Source organism: Hyaena hyaena, unplaced genomic scaffold, assembly GCF_003009895.1.
Source record: "Hyaena hyaena isolate Hyena2069 unplaced genomic scaffold, ASM300989v1 scaffold_256, whole genome shotgun sequence".
Taxonomy (NCBI): domain Eukaryota; kingdom Metazoa; phylum Chordata; class Mammalia; order Carnivora; family Hyaenidae; genus Hyaena; species Hyaena hyaena.
Genome location: NW_024080885.1, coordinates 172431 through 192150, shown reverse-complemented (window position 1 = coordinate 192150; position 19720 = coordinate 172431). Strand labels below are relative to the sequence as shown.

The 19720-nt window shown below is 46.2% G+C and overlaps 1 protein-coding gene and 1 non-coding gene across 5 annotated transcripts in view; both read right to left on the bottom strand.

The window, feature by feature from the left end:
- Positions 1–651: 651 nt before the first annotated feature.
- The window catches only part of SLC7A8 (solute carrier family 7 member 8), a 51842-nt gene continuing 32773 nt past the window's right edge, over positions 652–19720 (bottom strand). For 3 of the 4 annotated variants that reach the window (XM_039245168.1, XM_039245167.1, XM_039245171.1), the window contains 8 exons: positions 15804–15929; positions 13581–13734; positions 12824–12947; positions 11257–11360; positions 6782–6878; positions 4918–5067; positions 3131–3308; positions 652–2648 (listed from right to left, as the gene is read on the bottom strand). In XM_039245168.1, the coding sequence (XP_039101099.1) occupies positions 2485–2648; positions 3131–3308; positions 4918–5067; positions 6782–6878; positions 11257–11360; positions 12824–12947; positions 13581–13734; positions 15804–15929 (1097 nt within the window). In that variant the 3' untranslated portion in view covers positions 652–2484. Of the gene's footprint in view, positions 2649–3130; positions 3309–4917; positions 5068–6781; positions 6879–11256; positions 11361–12823; positions 12948–13580; positions 13735–15803; positions 15930–19720 lie in introns of those variants that run through there. The other variant, XM_039245172.1, reaches the window with a different exon arrangement.
- On the bottom strand, positions 14953–15113 carry LOC120240518. Its single transcript, XR_005530645.1, has one exon. It is a non-coding gene; the product is annotated as a U1 spliceosomal RNA (small nuclear RNA).

The following is a 19720-nucleotide window of genomic DNA, read 5'->3' as shown; positions in this document are numbered from 1 at the left end:
GCCTGTCCCTTCCTTTCCCACCTGGCGCCAGCTGTCCTGGTGCCAGAAGCCTTTGCTGACCCGGCCTTGGGGAACCACCCTGCCTTTGCCTCCCTCCACTCAGCTTAGTCCTGTCTGTCATCCACATCCCACTGGGCAGTGAGGAGGTTCTTCTTCCCAGCTAGTTTGCGGGCTCTCTGTACAGGGCACAGAGCAGGAACTTTAACACTTTCCGACTTTACTGAAGAAATGAGAAAGCTTTTGGTTCAAAACGAGAGGGGATTAAAACAACAACAACAACAGCAGCAGCAACAACAACAACAACAGACCCAAAGAGGTGGTTGTTTGTATGGCACTGGGTCCCTGGGACAGAGCAAGGGCCATCCTAGGACAAAGCTGGCAACCAAAGCCTCCTCACGAGATAGGAAACGCCTGGGGACTCTGTCTCAGAAGATCATTGAATTATTACCACCAACAACTTCATTTCCATTTAAAATTTTATTACATCAAAAGAAACAAAAAACAAAAAACAAACAACCCTCCACAAAACGAACTCAACCAACTCAACCCTCAACCAACTCAAAGACAGAAGATTATTATCCAGGTATATAAGGCCCTCCCCCACCCCCACCCCAAACAACCTTACATTAAAAAATCCAAAAGAAATAGAAATACCAGCTTCAAAAATATTTATCCAAAAAAGTAAGGCATTCACTTTATGAAACAAACAAACAAATCAACCCCAACAATTGAAGGAGGGATGGAGGTTGGAGGAATGAGAACAGAGAACAGGAAGACAGTCCCCTGACCCTCCAGGGGCCAGCCCTAGCCCGCCCTCCACTTGGAAGTGACCAGAATTCAAACCAAACCTGGCAGCTCACCAGTAGGGGGTCAGGCATGCCAGGTGGGGAGTTGGTGGAGCCAAGCAAGCCAGGACGACTCCCCACGTGTTCTAGTCTAAGCAGATGGTACAGGGAGGTAGCAAAGGGGGACTCCTGCTTTGCGATGAAAGGATCCTATACCTTAGCACAGCAGGTGTGGCGGGGAGGCTGCAAGACGCAGGGCAAACATGGTGGCCTTCCTCTGGAGTACAGGGAAAGGCAGCGTCCGCCCACAGGATGGCCAGAAGTCCACATACCATAGAGAATGTGTCTCCAAAATGGGTACCTTCTGCTGCTGCCCTTTCATCCTGTCTTGGAGGCGGTCTAAGACAGGCAGGGGTGGGACCAGAGAGGGGGCTATCTGAGTTGGAGGAGGAGGAGATATGAACTAGCCTTCACAAGACACTCTCTCCCCAGACAGTCTCCCAGCTTATGGGATGGGCACTTCTGGGGGGTGGGTGGGAAATTGCCCTCCATTCCAGGAAGGCTTTTCATACCAGGTCTGTCCTGAGGGTTAGAAATCAGGGAGTATTTTTAGGTCCAGTTCTTGGATGGGAGGTGACTTAAGGCTGATTTGGCTTGGGTTTCAGGCCTGAAGGGCTTGAGGAGCCTTCACATTGGTTGGTCCGGGAGCCAAGCCAGAGAGGAGGAAAAGGACATGATGGGGGCACCAGCAGGAGGCATGTTGGGGGCGGGGGGGGGGGTATGGCTGCAGGGATAATGGAGTGACTGCTCCTTCTCATGGGAGTGGGGAGGGAAGAGGAGCTGAGCAGATTTGCCATCAGGAGAGAAATGTCCACTACATTGAAAACAAGAAGACTTTCTGGCTTTAGGAAGCTTTGGCACCGAGTGGGGGTCAGGATGCAGGAGGGGCAGGGCTGGGTTTCTGCAATTTGAGCCTTTCCCAATCTGTTCCACAGGCCTGGCTTGGGGTTAGGAGGAGGGGGTAGTTCTCCTGCTCATTGGTCCTTAGCTCAATAGGGAGGTGGTGTCCTGACAGGAACCTTGCTCTAGCCAGGGAGCCCAAGCTGGGGTGGGGGGAGGTACACGGGGAGGGAGAGAGGAGAGGGCAGAGGGAAGCATATCTCTGATTTCTTGGGTCCCTAGTGAAGGGCAAGGGATACTGGTCTCTCCAGCTGACTTTTAAAGAGACAGATTTGCTTGAGTCTGTCCCTCCCCAACAGACTCTCTATTGCTTTCATTTCTCTGAGGGGAGGCCTCTCTTGGGCTCAGGAATGGGGAGGAAAGGCAGTACTGAACTGGGCTCCTGAGGAGGCAAGTGAGGTTTGAGCCCTCAGGGTGGTGCGGGGAGGCCCTGTAGGGTACCCCCAGCAGCTCCACTCTCCTCCCACTGCTTGGAGCAAACTCTCACCAGGGTTTTAGACACAGGCCCTGGTGGCAAGAAGCTGGTTCTTTGGGTACAAGTGTCAGTGTCTTTGTTTATAGTTTTTTACACCCACACCTATGATCCACACACCCAGATCCACACACCTGTGTGCGTGCCTGTGTGTGTGTGTGTGTGTGTGTGTGTGTGTGTGTGTATGTGTTGGGGGGATCTAGGCCGGGAAGGAGGGTAAAAAGTGGGTGTAGGAGGAAAGAGTCAGTTGAGAGGGGATGGTAGTCCTTAGGGCTGGGGCTGCTCCGAGTCCTTGTCCTTGCTGGCAGTGGGTTGGTAGATGGGCTGCCGCTGTTCCTCTGTGTCCTCATTTAGCTCCTCTGTCCCCGAGCCCCCCTCCACCTCGGGGTACACAACCACACACATCTTCTGGCTCCCCAGAGTTAGCAGCTCTATGGAAGGTTACACAGAACAGATCAGTGCTGAGCATCCTACCAACCCTGCCCAGATCTCCTGCCCCAGATGTAGACTTAGTAGAGCTGCCAGCACCTTCAGGAGACTTCCATTCCAGGAGATAGCTATCTTGCCGCCTCCTCTGTCTCTGGGCAGCCTGTTGGTGGCTGCCCAATCCCATCAAAGCCTAGCTCTTCACCTTCCCTACTATGCCTGCTGACCACCACTTCCAGGGTCTCCTCTGGCCTCCATCCCAGGCAGCTCCTGCAGGATGGCTGTCAAGTTGCCTATTCTTACAGGGCTAAGGTCTGTGTGCAAACCTCAGCTGTTCTCCTCTCCTCAGAAGTCTCTGGGAAGGCACCCACCCTTTCTCATCCTGTCTTCTTCTATGGAGCTCTGTGGACCAGCCTAGGCCTTCTGACCAGGACACCCAGTCCAGACCAGAAGGCCCTCTAGCCATCCAGCACCCTCAACAACTCACCAATGAAGTTATTGAAACACTTGGGCTTGTGTTGCCAGTAAACACCCAGGAAATAGACGGGCACTCCTGTCAGCATGATGGCCAGGCCAGTACCACACACCACGGGCTCCGACCACAGGCTAAAGATCAGCAGGAAGGCCCAGAACAGCAAGTAGATGATGGGGAACAGCAGGTTGATCTGTGGAGCAGAAGTGCTGTTAGCTGTGTGGACCCCATGGGCCCCAGGATCAGGGTGTCCTCCTTCTCAACCTACAGGGAGGCATCTTTGAGGGCAAAGGGTAGGCTTCACTCAGCTCTGTGGCTTCCACACCCCTATGCCTGACAGATCAAGTGCTATGTCAACAAGCGTTGGTGAACTTGGGTAGTGGGACAGGAAGAGGAGAGAGGAACTGGGAAGGAATGATCCTCACTAGATCGTCTCTTCTGGGCAGGATCAAAGAAGGCTTTGTCATCCATGCCATGTGTTTGTGGCAGCCAGAGAAACCCACTGAGATTGATAAGCTTGCTGGTATATTGGTATATATTTGCTGAGGTCATAGGGTGGAGGAGAAGAGGAGTAATGAGGGAGGGTAAAGAGGGAAGTGGCCTGGATCTGTCAGGCTCCTTGCCCCTTGCCCAGCTCTAGGTAGGGCCCTCATCTGAGCACCATGTGGGCAAATGTCCATCCCTCTCAATATGGGAGTTCTGATCCCAGGGTCAGTCTCAATGTGTTTCTCTCAAGCAACTTGAGAAGATAAATCTGCCAAGGCCCAAGAAATCAGGAAACCTACCATAGTATAACGCAGTCTTGGGCCTCAGGGTTTTCAAAAAGAAGCATCAGCTCTATGGGTTTCATCCTATCTGGTTGGCCACAGGTAGGAGTTCCCAGTAGAGTCTTCTTCAAGACTCTAGATTCAGCTGCCTTTCTCTTCCTTGTCATCTCTTCTCAGAGAGTATGCAAGGGTTGGGGGAGGGACGGGTTATTCTACATTGTTATACTTCTAGCAGGCTTTCTAAGAGTGGTAGGAAAGTGGCAGTAGAAAACAGATTTGGAGAGCTAGAATTCCTCAGCTGGAACAACCTTCTGGAAGGATCTAGTCACCTCTGTTTCCAGAATAGGATTGTTCAAATAGCTCAGTGGTACACTCTATTCTTCTAATCTGCAGGAGAACCCAGGGTACTCTCACATATTTTGTTCTGAGCAATCCCATTCATTCCCACCACACAATTATCTCTTGTAGCCATCAATAGGTTCACCAAGCACCCTACTACATATAGGGCCATCGCAGTTTAAAAAGGGATGCTCATGGAGGGCTGGAGTGGACTGGGGAGCTTCAGGGAAGAGGAGGAACTTGAGGTCTATGTGGAAAATGGTTAGGATTTGGATAGGCAGATGGGAGAAGGAAACTCATTCTGGGATGGAGACATAGCTCAAGTAAACTCAGCTATCTGGAAGGATGAGGAGGAGACAGGCCAGACCAGCAGGTTCAGGGAAACGTTGGAGATAAGGGAGTCTGGAAAAATCAACTGGAGTTTATAAGAGTCATAGGAAACCAAGAAATGACCTGATGAAAGTACCATTTAATCTAACTTATTCTTCCAGCTGCAGTTTGTTCTGGTCCTGTCTCCAGCGGAAAATGGAAACAGCTGGCCCATTCATACATAGCCCTTGCTTCCCAGAGGGTCTGCTACCATCATAGAGATTATGATCAGTGGTCAGCAGCTGAGAACAAGGTGATTTAAAAATCTGAACTGAAGCTAGAACCAGTAGAGGAGAGGGAGGGGGTCCCAAGGGCAAGTTCTCGCACCTTGATAGGGCGGGGGATGTCAGGCTTCTTCCAACGAAGAACTATCTGTCCAGCAATTGTGACTCCATAGAAGAGGTAGTTGATAAAGCCCACGTAGTTGATGAGCGTGTACATATCGCTGGTGACCAGCATCAGCAGGGTTGAGACGCACTGCGGAAAATGGGAGAAATTCATCATAATCAGAAAGGTATTTGGACACTGGAGGAGCTATTTACAGGTCAGGGGACTGTTCTGCCTCTAGGAAGACAACAGCATTTTATGATGAATGTCTCAAAATGGAGACTTTACAAGCATCTCCTGGTCATCCTGGCCATTGCTAACACCCTCATCGCCAGAAGTTATTTCTTATTGCAGGAGTGATAATAAAAACATTTAACCACTGGTATGGCATGGGCACTAACGAATCAGAACAGATACTGGCTGTAAACAACTGGATTGGCCATACAGGTGGCAGTGGCTCTGTGTCTGCCATGGTCTCACTTATATTTCTTCCTTGGTTGTAGCTCAAGCTGTTTTTTGTTTTTTTTAATCCCTTAGGGAAAATTGTTAACTGCAGATTAAAGCTTTATTCTTGCCCTCACTCTCTTCTCTTGGCTGAGTCATCTAATTTATCCCCCCCCATTTTTAAAAAATATCACAGTTTTATAACAATCCCAGCCAAAAATATAACTGTTTATAACAGTTATAAAGCACTTACTAGGTGCCAAGCCCTGTTCTTAGTGTTCTACAAATATTACCCCATCTAACTCTCATAAAATACCCATGGGGTTTTCTTGACAGAGTCTACTTTCCAACTTGAAAGTCATTTCAGTGGCTCTCTCAGAGCTGTGTTCTGCCCCTTTGTTAACTTGTTAAGGCCAAGAGAAGATTCAGTTCTCTTATAAGATCTGATGGTGAAAATAATCTAGAAGATTTTAACAGATGAATAAGCCAGATTCTGACTGTACTTGTCTTGCAGTCACAGGACTGCACCAATGGCTCAAACTGGAAACATGGCTGTGGCTCACTGGGAGTACTAGGTGGTCTGCAGGCACCTTTCACAGCTAACCAAGCACAATGGCCTTCATCCCATATCTGAACATTCTGAAACTCCCCCTCAAGTTGTACAATGTTTACACTTGACTCCTGAGACCTCTATTATCCTGGTCTAACTGCTTCTCTGATGGAACAAAATCATTTTCAATATTTCATTCAGGATCCAGAAAGAAAAAAAATAACTCAAAAGACTCAGTGGCTCAGTGGGGACAAGTCTTTGCTCTTTCTTTTTGCCCCTCTAAATGACTCTACTCTGGGCCATTTTATCTTTATTTCTTCCTTATCCCAAGTTTCCTTTTCTCCATTTTCAGTTACCAGTCTTCCTTTCTTTATGATTTTCTTATTTGGTGTACCTACCCAAAACACTGAATTTGTTTCAGTGATGTTTCCCAAGAGATAGGCAGAGCCTCCCGCAGTAAGAAGATTGAGGGGAGTGGTGGGAGTGTACAACAATTGGCCAGGAGCAGGGGCCCAAAGCTGCAACCCTGTGTGCAACAGGTGCAGGAGAGAGCCAAGAAAGTAGAAGTTTCTTTATGACGCTATAGAGTTGTGAGACAGTCCCTTCAGTCTGACCCAAAAGGATGGGAGAATAGAAATGAGCCAGGGTGAGAGCCTGAAGGTGTTTCATGACTCAGGGTTTTTCCTTGTTATTTTTCTTGATATTCACAAAGCTCATGTATACCATTTGCCATATTATTTAAGACCCAATGAAACCTAGGAGCAGGCCAGAAGGGGGACAGGGATGTGTGTGGGAAGTGTGAACTCCCATCTCAGGGCAAGGGCAAAGAGGGAGGGTATATAAAAGACTGGCAGAAGGAGGGGCCCTTACTGTGAAGAGTAAGGCTGGGATTGGGGTGCAGCGCTTCACATGGATCATGGCCAACACACTGGGAAGGTGACCTTCTCTGGCTCCAGCAAAGAACAGCCTGGTAGAGAGAAAAGGAGGTCAGCCTGGTATGGCCCATGGACTACCCAAGGAAGCTCCCTTCCCAGCCCAGTTTCCCTCATCCATGCCTACCTTCTGCTCACACAGGAGCATCTTCCCCACCCTAACCAGGTACCCACCTTCCCATGCACACTCCAGCCCACTTGTCCCAGGACCCACGTTCACAAGTGCAGGTGCAGGCAGACCAGAGGCAGCCAGTGGATAATGGATGGATTCTGGGTGCATGGAGACCCTGAGTATAGTCTGAGTGGTTTGGGGTTACTGATGATTATGCCTTCATTTTGTGGGTCTCACAATGCTTTAATCCCTTTAAAAATGTGCTTCCTCCATCCTGGAGGGACACAGGTTCTCTGATACATGGAGACTGAACTGCCTGTCCATGGAAAGCCTTAAAAACACTGATATCCTAGTCAAGAAGTAGTTGCTACTTTGGGGGTGGAGAATGGGTGGTAGACCAGAAAGAGAAACTTGGGTGATATGTGGAAATATTCTGTATCTTGTTTTGGATGGTGCTTACGTGGCTGTCTACAACTTTCTTTTTTTTAATTTTTTTATTTTTACTTTTTAAAATATTTTTATTTATTTCTAGGAGAGAGAGAGAGACAGCGTGAGCAGGGGAGGGTCAGAGAGAGAGGGAGACACAGACTCTAAAATAGGCTCCAGGCTCTGAGCTGGCAGTCAGCACAGAGTCCGACGCGGGGCTCGAACCCACGAACTGCGAGATCATGACCTAAGCGAAAGTCGGACGCTTAACCGACTAGGCCACCCAGGCATCCCATGGCTGTCTACAACTTTCAAAACTCATCAATCTAACCACTTATAGTCTGTGTATTTTGTTGTAATGTATGCATTGTATTATGTTATACCTAAAAATTTATATCCTTAAGCTATTTTTTTTTCTATTCCCAAAAAAGCCATCCTAAGGAAATTAATAGTGAGTTAGTGAAAGGTATATATACAAAGATACTCTAATGATGAAAAGGATTGGAAATATCCTAAATGCCCAAAAGTAAGAGATTGATTACATAAATTATGGTGTATCTATAAGATGAACTATTTTACAGTTATAATAATGTTTTAAAAAATTGATTACATGAGAACAAGCTCACAATACAATGTCAAGTGGTAAAGCAAGGTAGAAAACTGTATGGTTCTGGGGCGCCTGGGTGGCTCAGTCGGTTAAGCATCCGACTTCACCTTAGGTCATGATCTCAAGCCCCGCGTTGGGCTCTGTGCAGATAGCTAGCTCAGAGCCTGGAGCTTGCTTTGGATCTCAAAAATTTAGGGGTGCATGGGTGGCTCAGTTGGTAGAGCATCCAACTTCGGCTCAGGTCATGATCTCATGGTTTTTGGGTTGGGGCCCTATGTCGGGCTCTGTGCTGACAACTAGCTCAGAGCCTGGAGCCTGTCTTCAGATTCTGTATCTCCCTCTCTCTCTGACCCTCCCCTGCTATGCTGTCTCTCTCTCTCTCAGAAATAAATAAAACATTAAAAAAAAAGAAAACTGTATGGTTCCATACAGTATAATTCCAATTAATTTAGAAATTATGGACATGTAAAAACATACTAACTGATTATCTCTGGGTGATAGGATTATGAGTAATTTTAATTTTCTTCCTTAGACTTTATTAAATATTTTAATTTCTAAAATAGACAAGAAATTTATAATTGGAATAAAATTATATTTTAACCTTTTTAAAAATTAAACTTTCTTTTGGAAATAATTGTAGATTTATAGGCAGTTGGAACAAATAATACAGAGAGATCCTAGGTATCCACCCTGTTTCTACTGGTAACATACTGCCAAACTGTAGTACAATATCATGACCATAATACTGATGTTTAAAAATAAATTGAAAAAAAATTTTTAATGTTTATTTATTTTTTGAGAGACAGAGAGACAGAGCATGAGCAGGGGAGGGACAGAGAGAGAGGGAGGCATAGAATCCAAAGCAGGCTCCAGGCTCCAAGCTGTGAGCACAGAGCCCAATATAGGGCTTGAACTCACAAACTGTGAGATAATGACCTGAGCCAAAGTTGGATGCGTAACCAACTGAGCCACCCATGTGCTCCTAAAAGTCAATTAAAAATGTTTATTTATTATTAAAAACATTTTTAATGTTTATTTTTGAGAGAGAGAGAGATAGATAGCATGAGTGGGGTAGGGACAGAGGGAGTGGGGAACAGAGAATCTGAAGAGGACTCTGTGCTGAGAGAGAAAGCCCTATGCGGGCCTCAAATTCACATGACCTGAGTGAAGTCGGACACTTAACCAACTGATCCACAAAGGCACCCTAAAAGTTAATTTTTAAAAAGAGAAATTTTAACATAAGGCAACCCTTCTTCTCCATCCCTTTTCAGAGAGAAAAGAATACAAGAAGCTGTTGGAAGTTATTTACATATTAATGTGGATTAGCTTTTTCTTTTCTCTAGAATTTTGTGGGGAGAAAGAAGCACTTACCGGGTAGGAAGAAGGGGGACAGAAAGGACAGAGGCAGCACTAGGTGTTCTGAAAAAAACTGTCACTTACATTGTAATTTGTGTGTGAGGGGGATGGACCAACAGCAGCAGTTTGGCAGAAGTGTGGGAGTCCATTATGGTTCCAAGTACCCATGTGCATCACTATCAGTTGCCATCATCAACTACCTAGGCCACTGTCACTAGTTTCATGCAGCAACACAATATCGCCCCTCTACGGTACAGCCTCATGCACCCATCTCAGCCACAGGTGCTCTGTGGGCCTCATCATGCACATAGCCAGGGCCCCGCATTCACATCCCTCCTCCACGTGCAGCCAGGACCAAGTGTAACTGTCCAGGTCCAACAGCATTTGCAAGAGTCAAGTTCACAAGAGACAAGTCTTGCCCAGCTAGCTGACAACAGAAGAGACAATGACATTAAGCATGACACACGCCACACACACGCCTATTCCTCAGGAAGGATCATCCTCTCCATACACCAAACACAAAAGAATAAGAGAGAGGAGGGAAGTAGGAGGAAAGAAGGAAGGAACTGGAAAGATGAGGAGAGGAGGCCTGGTGGGTGAGCTGTGCCTCCGAATCAGAGCCCTCACACACCAGGGTCACCGTGTCCTGCATGCACACACAGCTATACCACATGCATGCAGACCGCTGTTTGGCCTGCCTGAGGGACAAACCCCACTCTAAAGTGACTGTAGCCAGTCATTCTCTTCCAATAGATCCCAGAGAGCCTCATGGGTCACTGCTCTTCCACTGCTCGCCCTCGGTTGAGGCCTCCAGGTGGCCACTGCTCCTGTGTAACATGCACACGAGGTTGCTGTGGGTGAGTCTCATAGGGTCCTGGGGTACAGAGGATAACTACACTCCCTCTTTCTTGCCCTGTGTCTTGAAAACATGGCACTCCTTTGACATTTCATGAGAATTTCTCCCTGATGTGATACGTGCCTTTGGAAGCAGCTAAAAAAACCCAAGGACTCACCACTTTTATTGTATCTTTTCAGTAGACTGTGCCCTGGGGACAGGGAACTTTCTAAGAAAACTGGGAGAACCCTTTGAACCACACCAATGGAAACCACCCAGCATCTGCTTGTCTCAACAGCCCATTCTGGAGATAGCAAGAAGAGATACTGAGGAGGGGCCAGATTCCTAGAGGTATAGAAGCAAGAGCTAGGGATTCCTGGACCCATTTGAGCTTCTGGCTTCCCTGAGAATTCAGGAGCTCAGGGCATGGGTCTGGACAAATGCTTTCCTTCAGCTCTTCCGCATTTCTCTTACTTCACATCCTTTGCCCTAGTCTCCTGAGCAGCCATGAGAAGGCCACCCGCAGCCACATGTCTGTTAAGCAGGGAGAGGCCACAGGGCACTCTGAGATGATCCATCCCACCTGCAGGTTGGTCCCAGAACTTTCAGGAGAGGCCAGCCCAGAAGCCCCAAGCCCATGTTCCTCCTGTTCCCTTGTAGAGTGGGGTTCCTTTCTAGCCAGCATAGCCTGTTTCCAGTCAAGTAGTGAAGGGGCTCTGGGCTGCAGGTGCAGCTGAGACACTGTCCTGTTGCTAATCACAGTACTCAGACCTAGGACTGCATCAGGCATCCCGGGACCTCCTCAGCCCTGGGATCCTACTGAAATGAGGTGGGACGGGGCTTCTCGCCACTACATGTGAAGTCACACACATTGCAGGTAACCACGTGAGCAGCACACACCCCTCTGCGTCCAAGTTAACACACATCCACCCTTATGTGAGCAATCACCCCTTACAAGGTCACCACCCAGGTGCCCACACAGACTCCTGCTGACAGAGACAATCCCCTCACATATACACAGAGCAATATGCACAGCAGAGTGGCCCCTGGTCCAGGAAAGGCCTGGACAACACTCACCGGGAAGAAGTGAAGAGAGACCCATTGACTCCTCCAAATGTGGACAGGGCAACAGAAATGGGCATGATCCAGGCCATGACCCCTAGGAGCTTCTCTCCAAAAGTCTGGGAGAGAAAACAAGGGGGTGAGCAGAAAAGGTGAGATCACAGCCCTCCACTTGTACATCACTGCTGGCAATACTCCCTCCCATCTCTACCCTTGCTGAGTCTCTCTGACTAGGGTCCTTTAGGGGAGGGTTGAGTGCCCCAGGTCCCTCCTGTACTGCACCGCCACTTCCCTTCCCACGGCAATCACCATACAGTGTAGATTTAATCAGTGTTTTGGGCTATTAACTGAAGGAGACAGTGGATGGTGGTAATAATAATAATAATCACAACAACAACAACAACAACAACAATGATGTGCTAAAATTTGTTTTCCTTGTCTTATGAATGAGGAAACTAAGGCACAAAGTGAGATCACAAACCCAGAAAGTGGAGGGCCAGGACTAGAAGCCAGCTGTGTGAATCCAGGCCTCATGTGTATTATACACTAGTGAGTCAGGCCCCCAATAGTTTGGAGCTATGAGACTTTGAGCAAGATCCTTAATTTTTGAGCCTCAGTTTTCCCATCTGTAAAATAGAAATGGATCCTAATTGATAGGATGAGAATTTCTAAATTCATAGAACTAATATGCTAAGAAGAGAAAAATTGTAAGAACAAGCAACTATATAGGCTGAGAAAGAAAAGGCAGTGAAGCCATAGACTAGTCTTCATATATTAAAAGAATAGAAAATTTCAGGGGACTAGCCTTTTCTATGTTCTATGAGTCAAGTACACATTCAATTTCTAGCACATTATGGGGGAGAGGTTGTTTAGAGTAGATGTCCTGCTGGAGGGTTAGACTGGAGGTCATGGAAACAGGCTACCGCTGAAGGGCTTCTTTCTTTACAGTCTTCTGAGATAAGCCATGTGATGACAGTTTGGCAGGGTAGCCATCTGGGCCCAGGTGAAGACAGGTGAGGGAGCAGCATGGCTCCCAGGTCTTCCTGGATATCAAAGACCACAGTGCAGTGGATCTACATGATCTCTTTCCCCAAAAAGCACAAACCATTCCCACTTTCTGACTATTTACAGGCACACACTTTTCCCTGATGAGGGAAGGAGTCAGGCTGCATGATTTTCAGAGGAAGAAATGAAGGCAGAGAGAAATGGTGTTGTCTCAAGCTAGATTATATCTTTCTGAGGAGGAGCCTGCCTCCTTTATACAATCATCACATTTAGAATTCAAAGTGCCCCAGATCAGGAGTTAGCAAACTTCTTCTATAAAGGGTCAGATAGTAAGTAATTTAGCTTTTCAGGCCATACAGTGTCTGTGGCCAACTAGTCAGCTCTGTCGTTTTTGCTGTTGTAGGTGCAACACAGCCATCAGTTTGCTCCTGGGCACTTGAAGATGTGGTTTCTGTCCTGAGTACTTGGGCTGACTTCTAATTCCACAAATCCATTGATCAGGGAAAAGTGAGTGGGCTAATCAAACAGGTCTATGTCAACATTCCTGGTTTGAAGGACTGTGAGTTTTATTTCTTACCACAGCGACTGCGTTTGATGCCAGCAGCTCCTGGGGGGACATTGCAGTGACATAAGCGACATTGGCAAAGACATACACAAATGTGACCAGTGGGATGGAGATGAAGATGGCTCTGGGAAGGTTCCTGTAGAGGGAGAGGAGGTGAGAGGGGGAAGGCCTGGCACCTGGGACCACCTGCCTTGTGATGGGGTCTGGGGAGTGCCTCTTGTCTTTCTGCATGCAGCTGACTTTGCAGCCTTCTGTGATGCTCCCTTCTCCCTTGGGGTGTGTGTGTGTGTGTGTGTGTGTGTGCGGATTTTGTCTCAATATGGGCAGTACAATTTAAAATAAATGAAATAGCATAGGCTGGGAATCCGCTCCACACCTGTTGATTCTTTCCTTACTGGAATCTCCATGATGTACCTCTCTCCCCTGCCTCAAGACACAAAGACCCTCCTGTACCAAGACAGGTAAATAAGATATCAGGAAGCCTCTCAGGGCTATTTCATCCTCTAAGGCAGTGGTGCTATCTCAGCCCTGTTTTCAGCTTTTAATCTGCTCTGGGACAGTCATGGCATCATTTTTCTTTTCCTGGCAGGGTGTATGGCAAATGGTTAAAGTTCTTGGCAAATAACTCTTTCTTCAGAATAGAGCAAGTCACGGTCAGATGGGGACTGGAGGTGGAGAAGTAGCCAGGGGACACCTGGCTCTCTTTTACTAGTAGCAGGTGCCATGGCCTTTAGAGGGATTTGGGAAGAGCTGGGCTATTTCAACTCACTTGTAGGGATCAACAAGTTCCTCAGTCACGTAATTAAGAAAGTTCCAGCCTCCGTAGGCAAAGGAGCCTTGAAGGAAAGCCAGTGCGATGAGGCCGATGTTGGGTTCTTGGAAATTCTCAAATGCATTCTTTGGCTCCAGCCAGAAATACTCTCCTGTAGACACAAGGGGAAGGAGGCTGCTCAGAGAGACAAACCAGAGGCCTGACAACCCTTAGCCTGCCTAGTCCTGTCTCTGCCCCTCCCTGCAGTGATGGTCTAGCTCTTTGTCATGTCTCCAGTTAACCCTACACATTGGAGAAGTGGGACCAAAGGAGCAGGGAAATAGAGATCTAGGACTTCCCCAGAACCTGGTAACCAGGAGTCCAAATGGGCATTCAGGTTCAAAGCACAGTTCTCAATGTTCTTTTAAAAGGCAAGTTTACTTGGAAGGAAAGGCCAGGGGAGGTCACTGGTTAGGGCAGGGTAAGTCTGGGGCAGGTGGGGAGGTGGGGGGCTGGTTTGTTGAGATCTGGAGGTACAGGATTAGGGCCAATGGCAGTCTCCTGACCACCTTCCTTTATATCTAAGATATATCTATATCTATTTTTTTTTTTTACAAATGTACACAGTTTTATTTAGAAACAGATAGGTACCTGTTTGCATTATAGAATATAAAACTTGATTTACACTCTATAAAAAATAACCAGCATCCAAATTCAAGAGAGCTAGTATTCACAGAACATACAGTGTGGGTGTGTAGCTACTGCTCACCAGCCTCAGGCTTGATTTAAACCAAAAAGATAATCCAGGGGGATTGTTAGAGATTAAAGTACAATGCTTGCTGCTGAGAAGCACCCAGTATCTAGAAGTTGCCATTAGAAAGCATACGAAGTTTTGCTTTCTAAGTGCGTAACTTTAATAAGGACTGGGTTCTCTGTACCTAGTGAGCTGTGAGGCTCTCCCGCCACAAAGTTTTCACAAAGCATGAAGAACAACAAACACTCACATATAAGTTTCTATAATGCCATATGAGTCCATGCTCACTCTTTCTTTGTCAATAACCTTCTCTCTCTTTCTAAGGTGTGTGTCTTTCTAAGAGGTATCCCTCTTCATGGTATGGATTCCCTGAGGACAAGGTCCTTCAGCAAAGAGATTTTCTACTGCCTTCTCAACCCTTAGCACAGTGTCTTGAACACAGTGGGCCCTCAAGAAAGGTTGCTGATGACATTGTAATGAGACATAGATTAACTGCCCGTATTTACTTATTCATCTGTAATCCAGCATTTGGGCAGGAAATAAGATTTACAGTGATCAGAAGAAAGCATTGGGGCCAGAATAGGAGGGACTTATTATTTCTGAAAAGACAGCACAGTGATTTTTTTCTTTCTTTTAGAAGAAAGCATGAGCATAATCCCCACTACCACAAATTATACAGTCACGTTTCTCACATTTGGAGAAACTGCAAGGGTCAGCACATCCGGAGTACAACGGATAAGCCTTGTCCTGGGAACACCATCTTTATGATCATGGTATCTCCCCTGCCAGGTAAGTATGCACAGTGATTTCTTTAAACAGTATAACCTGCTAAAGAACTTAACATAACTGGTTGAAATAATTAGTTTCCTGGAGTAAATATCCAGGCACCCCACATGGCCTTTAGAGCTTGTAGGCAGATGGGAGGTCTTTCTGTTTGTCATCTGACTTTCTCCAGGAGGCAGTGAAACTGGGCAGAGCCTAGTGGTGCCATGGTTCCCGTGGAAACCACATAGAGACTCAGGCTTGGAAAGGACCAAATCCAGCGGGGAATGTTGGCAGGGGCTCCAGGAATGTTGAGCTCTCTCTTGTAGAGATTATGAGTAATTTGAAATGTGTAAAAATTTCCCCCATTCCTCATTTCAAGATATGGACAACGTACAATATAAGATGCAGGGAGCTTCCCTATGGCTGGAGCAAGAGGGCAATAGAAGTCCAGAGATCTGGGGTCTTTACGTAGCTATGCTGGAGCCATGAGGTCAGCAGGGGAGAACTGACTTCTGCAAACCAGGTGGGGCATGTTCAATTTCCAGCCACCCCAGGAAGAATGGTTTCTTTTCCCCTTTGTCAAGCAAGTGAAGAAGAAAAGTCATTCAAGGTCAGAACTGGGAAATCTCGGGGTGTGCACATGTTCAAAGACAGTGTGAGGGGGTAGGTACATGCAAGGTGTGGAGAGTTGGGTGGGGCCCTGATGTTCAGGTGATACTCACCCTTGCAGATCTGTACAATTCCCATGACGATGATCAGGGCCAGGGCCAGGAGCTTCCCAGCTGTGAAAATGTCTTGAACCCGGGTGGCCCAACGAACACTGGCACAGTTGACCCATGTGAGGAGCACTGAAATGACAGATCCCCAAACATACCCTCAGGGATATTAATGAGGCCCTCTGCACAGAAGCAGAAATGCTCCTGATGATGGGATTGTAACAGGCAAGCCAAATTTCCCTGAAGCTCAGCCCAGTGTCCAGAAACCTTGGCTAGGTTAATGGGTTAGAAATGGGGATTATGTGCCACAAATTACAGCTTGGTCAGAGCATGCCCTGCCCAGGGCTGGAAGCCAGAAGCAGTTTGGGCACTGGTTTTGGGGAAAATCAGCATCTGACCAGGGTGCAAGCGTGGGCTTTGTTTTCAGGTCACTGTATGTTCACGGGGAGCCCTAAGCAGTTGGTAGATCCTGAATGTCATCTTCCTCAGCCTGATTTTGGGGTAATAGAAGTTAGGGGAATCTTTTGTTACCTGAGGTATAATTTACATAGAATGAAATTCCTTTTTCTAAGTGTACAGTTTGATAAGATTCGACAAACATATTTCATCATTTAATCACTTACACACTCTTTAATGTGTATTTATTTATGAGACAGAGACAGAGCATGAGTTGAGGAGGGTCAGAGAGAGAGGGAGACACAAAATCTGAAACAGACTCCAGGCTCAGAGCTGTCAGCACAGCTCCCACTGTGGGTCTCAAACCCCAAACTGTGAGATCATGACCTGAGCCGAAGTTGGACACTTAACCGACTGAGCCACCCAGGTGCTCCACTCCTACACTCTTTATATAGAACATTTTCAACACTTTAAAAAGTGCTCTTTCTTGTACACTGCGCTCCTTTGAGGTCAATCTCTTTCCCCTACCTCTGGCAACCATTAATTTGGTTTCCTCCCCTAAAGTTTTGCCTTTTCTAGCATGTCCCGTGAACAGAATCATATAATATATAGGCTTTTGTGTCTGGCTTTTTCATTTTACGTTGTGCTTTTGAGATCCATTCATGTATGGCTGTGTATATCAATAGTCTGGGCCTTTTATTGTCAGCTGGGACTCCATTTTATGTATTAGTTTTCTATTCACTGGCTGATGGACATCTGGGTTGTTCCCAATTTGGGGCTATGATGAAGAAAGCTACTATAAACACTTGCACAGAAGTCTTTAAGTGGATTGTAGATGTCTCTGAGAAGAGTTTTCATTGCTCTACCAGGAGTGAGATTTTGAGTCATAAAGTAAATATATGTTTAATTTTATTATTATTTTTAAAGTTTATTTATTTATTTTGAGACATGGGCAAGGGAGAGGAGAGAGAATCCCAAGCAGGCTCTGCACTGTCAGTGTAGAGCCCGACATAATGCTCAAACCCACAAACCATGAGATCATACTTTGAGCTGAAGTCAAGAGTCAGATGCCTAACTGACTAAGCCACTCAGGCACCCCTAACTATTATTTTTTATTTTCTTAAAGATTTTATTATTAAGTAAACTTAATTTTTTTTTTTTTAATTTTGAGACAGAGAGAGCACAAGCAAGGGAGGGGCAGAGAGAGAGAGGGAGATAGAGAATCCCAAGGGCAGTGCAGAATCAGATGTGGGGCTCGAACTCATGAACCTGTGAGATCATGACCGGGGCAGAAACCAAGAGTTGGATGCTTAACTGACTGAGCCACCCAGGCACTTCAAAGATTTTATTTTTTTTTTTAAAGTAATCTCTACACCCAGTGTGGAGCTCAAACTAAAAAATCCTGAGATCAAGAGTAGCATGCTCTACAGATTGAGCGACCCAAATGCCCCTGAATGTATGTTTAACTTTATAAGAAAACAGCCAAACTGCTTTCCAAAGTGGCTATATCAGTTAGCATTCCCACCAGCAATGTGGATGAGTCTTGTTGCTCTGCATCCTTTCAGTGTTTGGTATTGTCAGCTCCAAAAGTTTGGCTATTTTAATAGGTGTGTAGTGGTATTTCATTGTACTTTCCATACAAGGGCTAGAAGAGAGCTGAGAGGCTGAATCCTACCAACACACTTACCAAGCAACCTGGGGAGCCTGTGCCATAGGAACAGGACTCATACCTGCTTGGGAAGAGCTTGAGATCAAAGGCAAGTTAAAATCCTCTTGTTTCCCCTTCCTCTGAAATAGTGACCAGGATGCCCTGTAGTCCTCCAAAGGTACAAGTCATACATGTAAAAGCACCAGATCTCATTTGCAACTAAGTGGATGGAACTAGAGGGTATTATGCTAAGTGAAACTAGTCAGTTAGAGAAAGACAAATGTCATATGACTTCACTCATATGAGGATTTTAAGATACAAAACAGATGAACATAAGGGAAGGGAAGCAAAAATAATATAAAAACAGGGATGGGGACAAAACGCAAAAGACTCTTAAATACAGAGAACAAATTGAGGGTTGCTGGAAGGGTTGTGTGTGGGGGGGGATGGACTAAATGGAAAAGGGGCGTTAAGGAATCTTTTCCTGAATCATTGTTGCACTACATGCTAACTAACTAAATAAATTATTAAAAAAACACAAAAACCCACCAGATCCCTTCTCAAGCTCTGGCCAAGCCTCTGACTTCACTTGAACAGCTGATCAAGTTATATCAATACCTGATCCTTAAACTGCACTTTTACTTTTCAAAAATTTTCCAACCTTACTTGATTCTGAGAGCATTTCTGCAAGGGTAAGGACCTGATGTTATTATCTGCCTGTAACCTTTTTCCCTGCACCTCTTCTATCTGGCAAGCTCCTTCTCATCTTTCAAGATCCAGCTCAGATGTCACTTATTCTGTGAGTCTTTATTGTTTTACTTATTCCTGACAACGTGACTGCAAGGTAAGGTACACCAGCTGCATTTTATAGACAAGGAACAAAGTTTGCCCTTCCTCTCTATCCCCAGACCACTTTCTTTTTTTTTTTTTTTAAATATTTTTATTATTTATTTCTAGGAGAGAGAGAGAGAGACAGCGTGAGCAGGGGAGGGTCAGAGAGAGAGGGAGATACAGCCTCTGAAATAGGCTCCAGGCTCTGAGCTGNGGGAGATACAGCCTCTGAAATAGGCTCCAGGCTCTGAGCTGGCAGTCAGCACAGAGCCCGACGTGGGGCTCGAACCCACGAACCACGAGATCATGACCTAAGCGAAAGTCGGACGCTTAACCGACTAAGCCACCTAGGTGCCCCAAGACCACTTTCTTTATATTTAGTTTTAGCATCTACTTCTTTGTATTATAATGATTTGTTTTTTTTTCTCTCTCTCCATGTAGACCAGGAAGGCAGGGACTGTGACTTTTCATGCTTTTAATCCCAGGGGATCATTAGTGCCTGCAAACAGCAGGTGCTCAACAAATATTTAATACTTGGATAAAGAAAATGCCCCACATCATTAGACCTGCAATCTCATCTCAGTCTATACATTCTACAATGCACAGAATCTCCCCTGCTCCCCAGGAATCTCATCAAAAGGAGACATGATCCTCAGATGGTTACACAGAACCAAAAGAGCAACAGGAAACTTGACTTCAAGAGTAGAAACTCTTGACTCTTCATGGAGGAGCTGTTATCCAAGATGGTGTCATATAAGGAGAACCAAAACATGTTGTCAGAGGAAGGATTTTAACTGCCTGAACAGGGAGAACATCTTGTAAATACTCGAATGTTCCAGATGGACTGAGACATTCTGATAAACACACACATTTGGTTTATCTTACTCAATTCAAAAAGGATTTCAGGATCACATGCCTGGTGACAATCCAACCCAAATCACTCTAAGCACTGAGGCCTGTGATCTGTCTCCTCAGGGCCCTGAGGCTTGCTAAGTATAAGGCTGCCCTGCCTCCCCCAGGCCCTAGGAATTCAGGCAGACACAAGCAA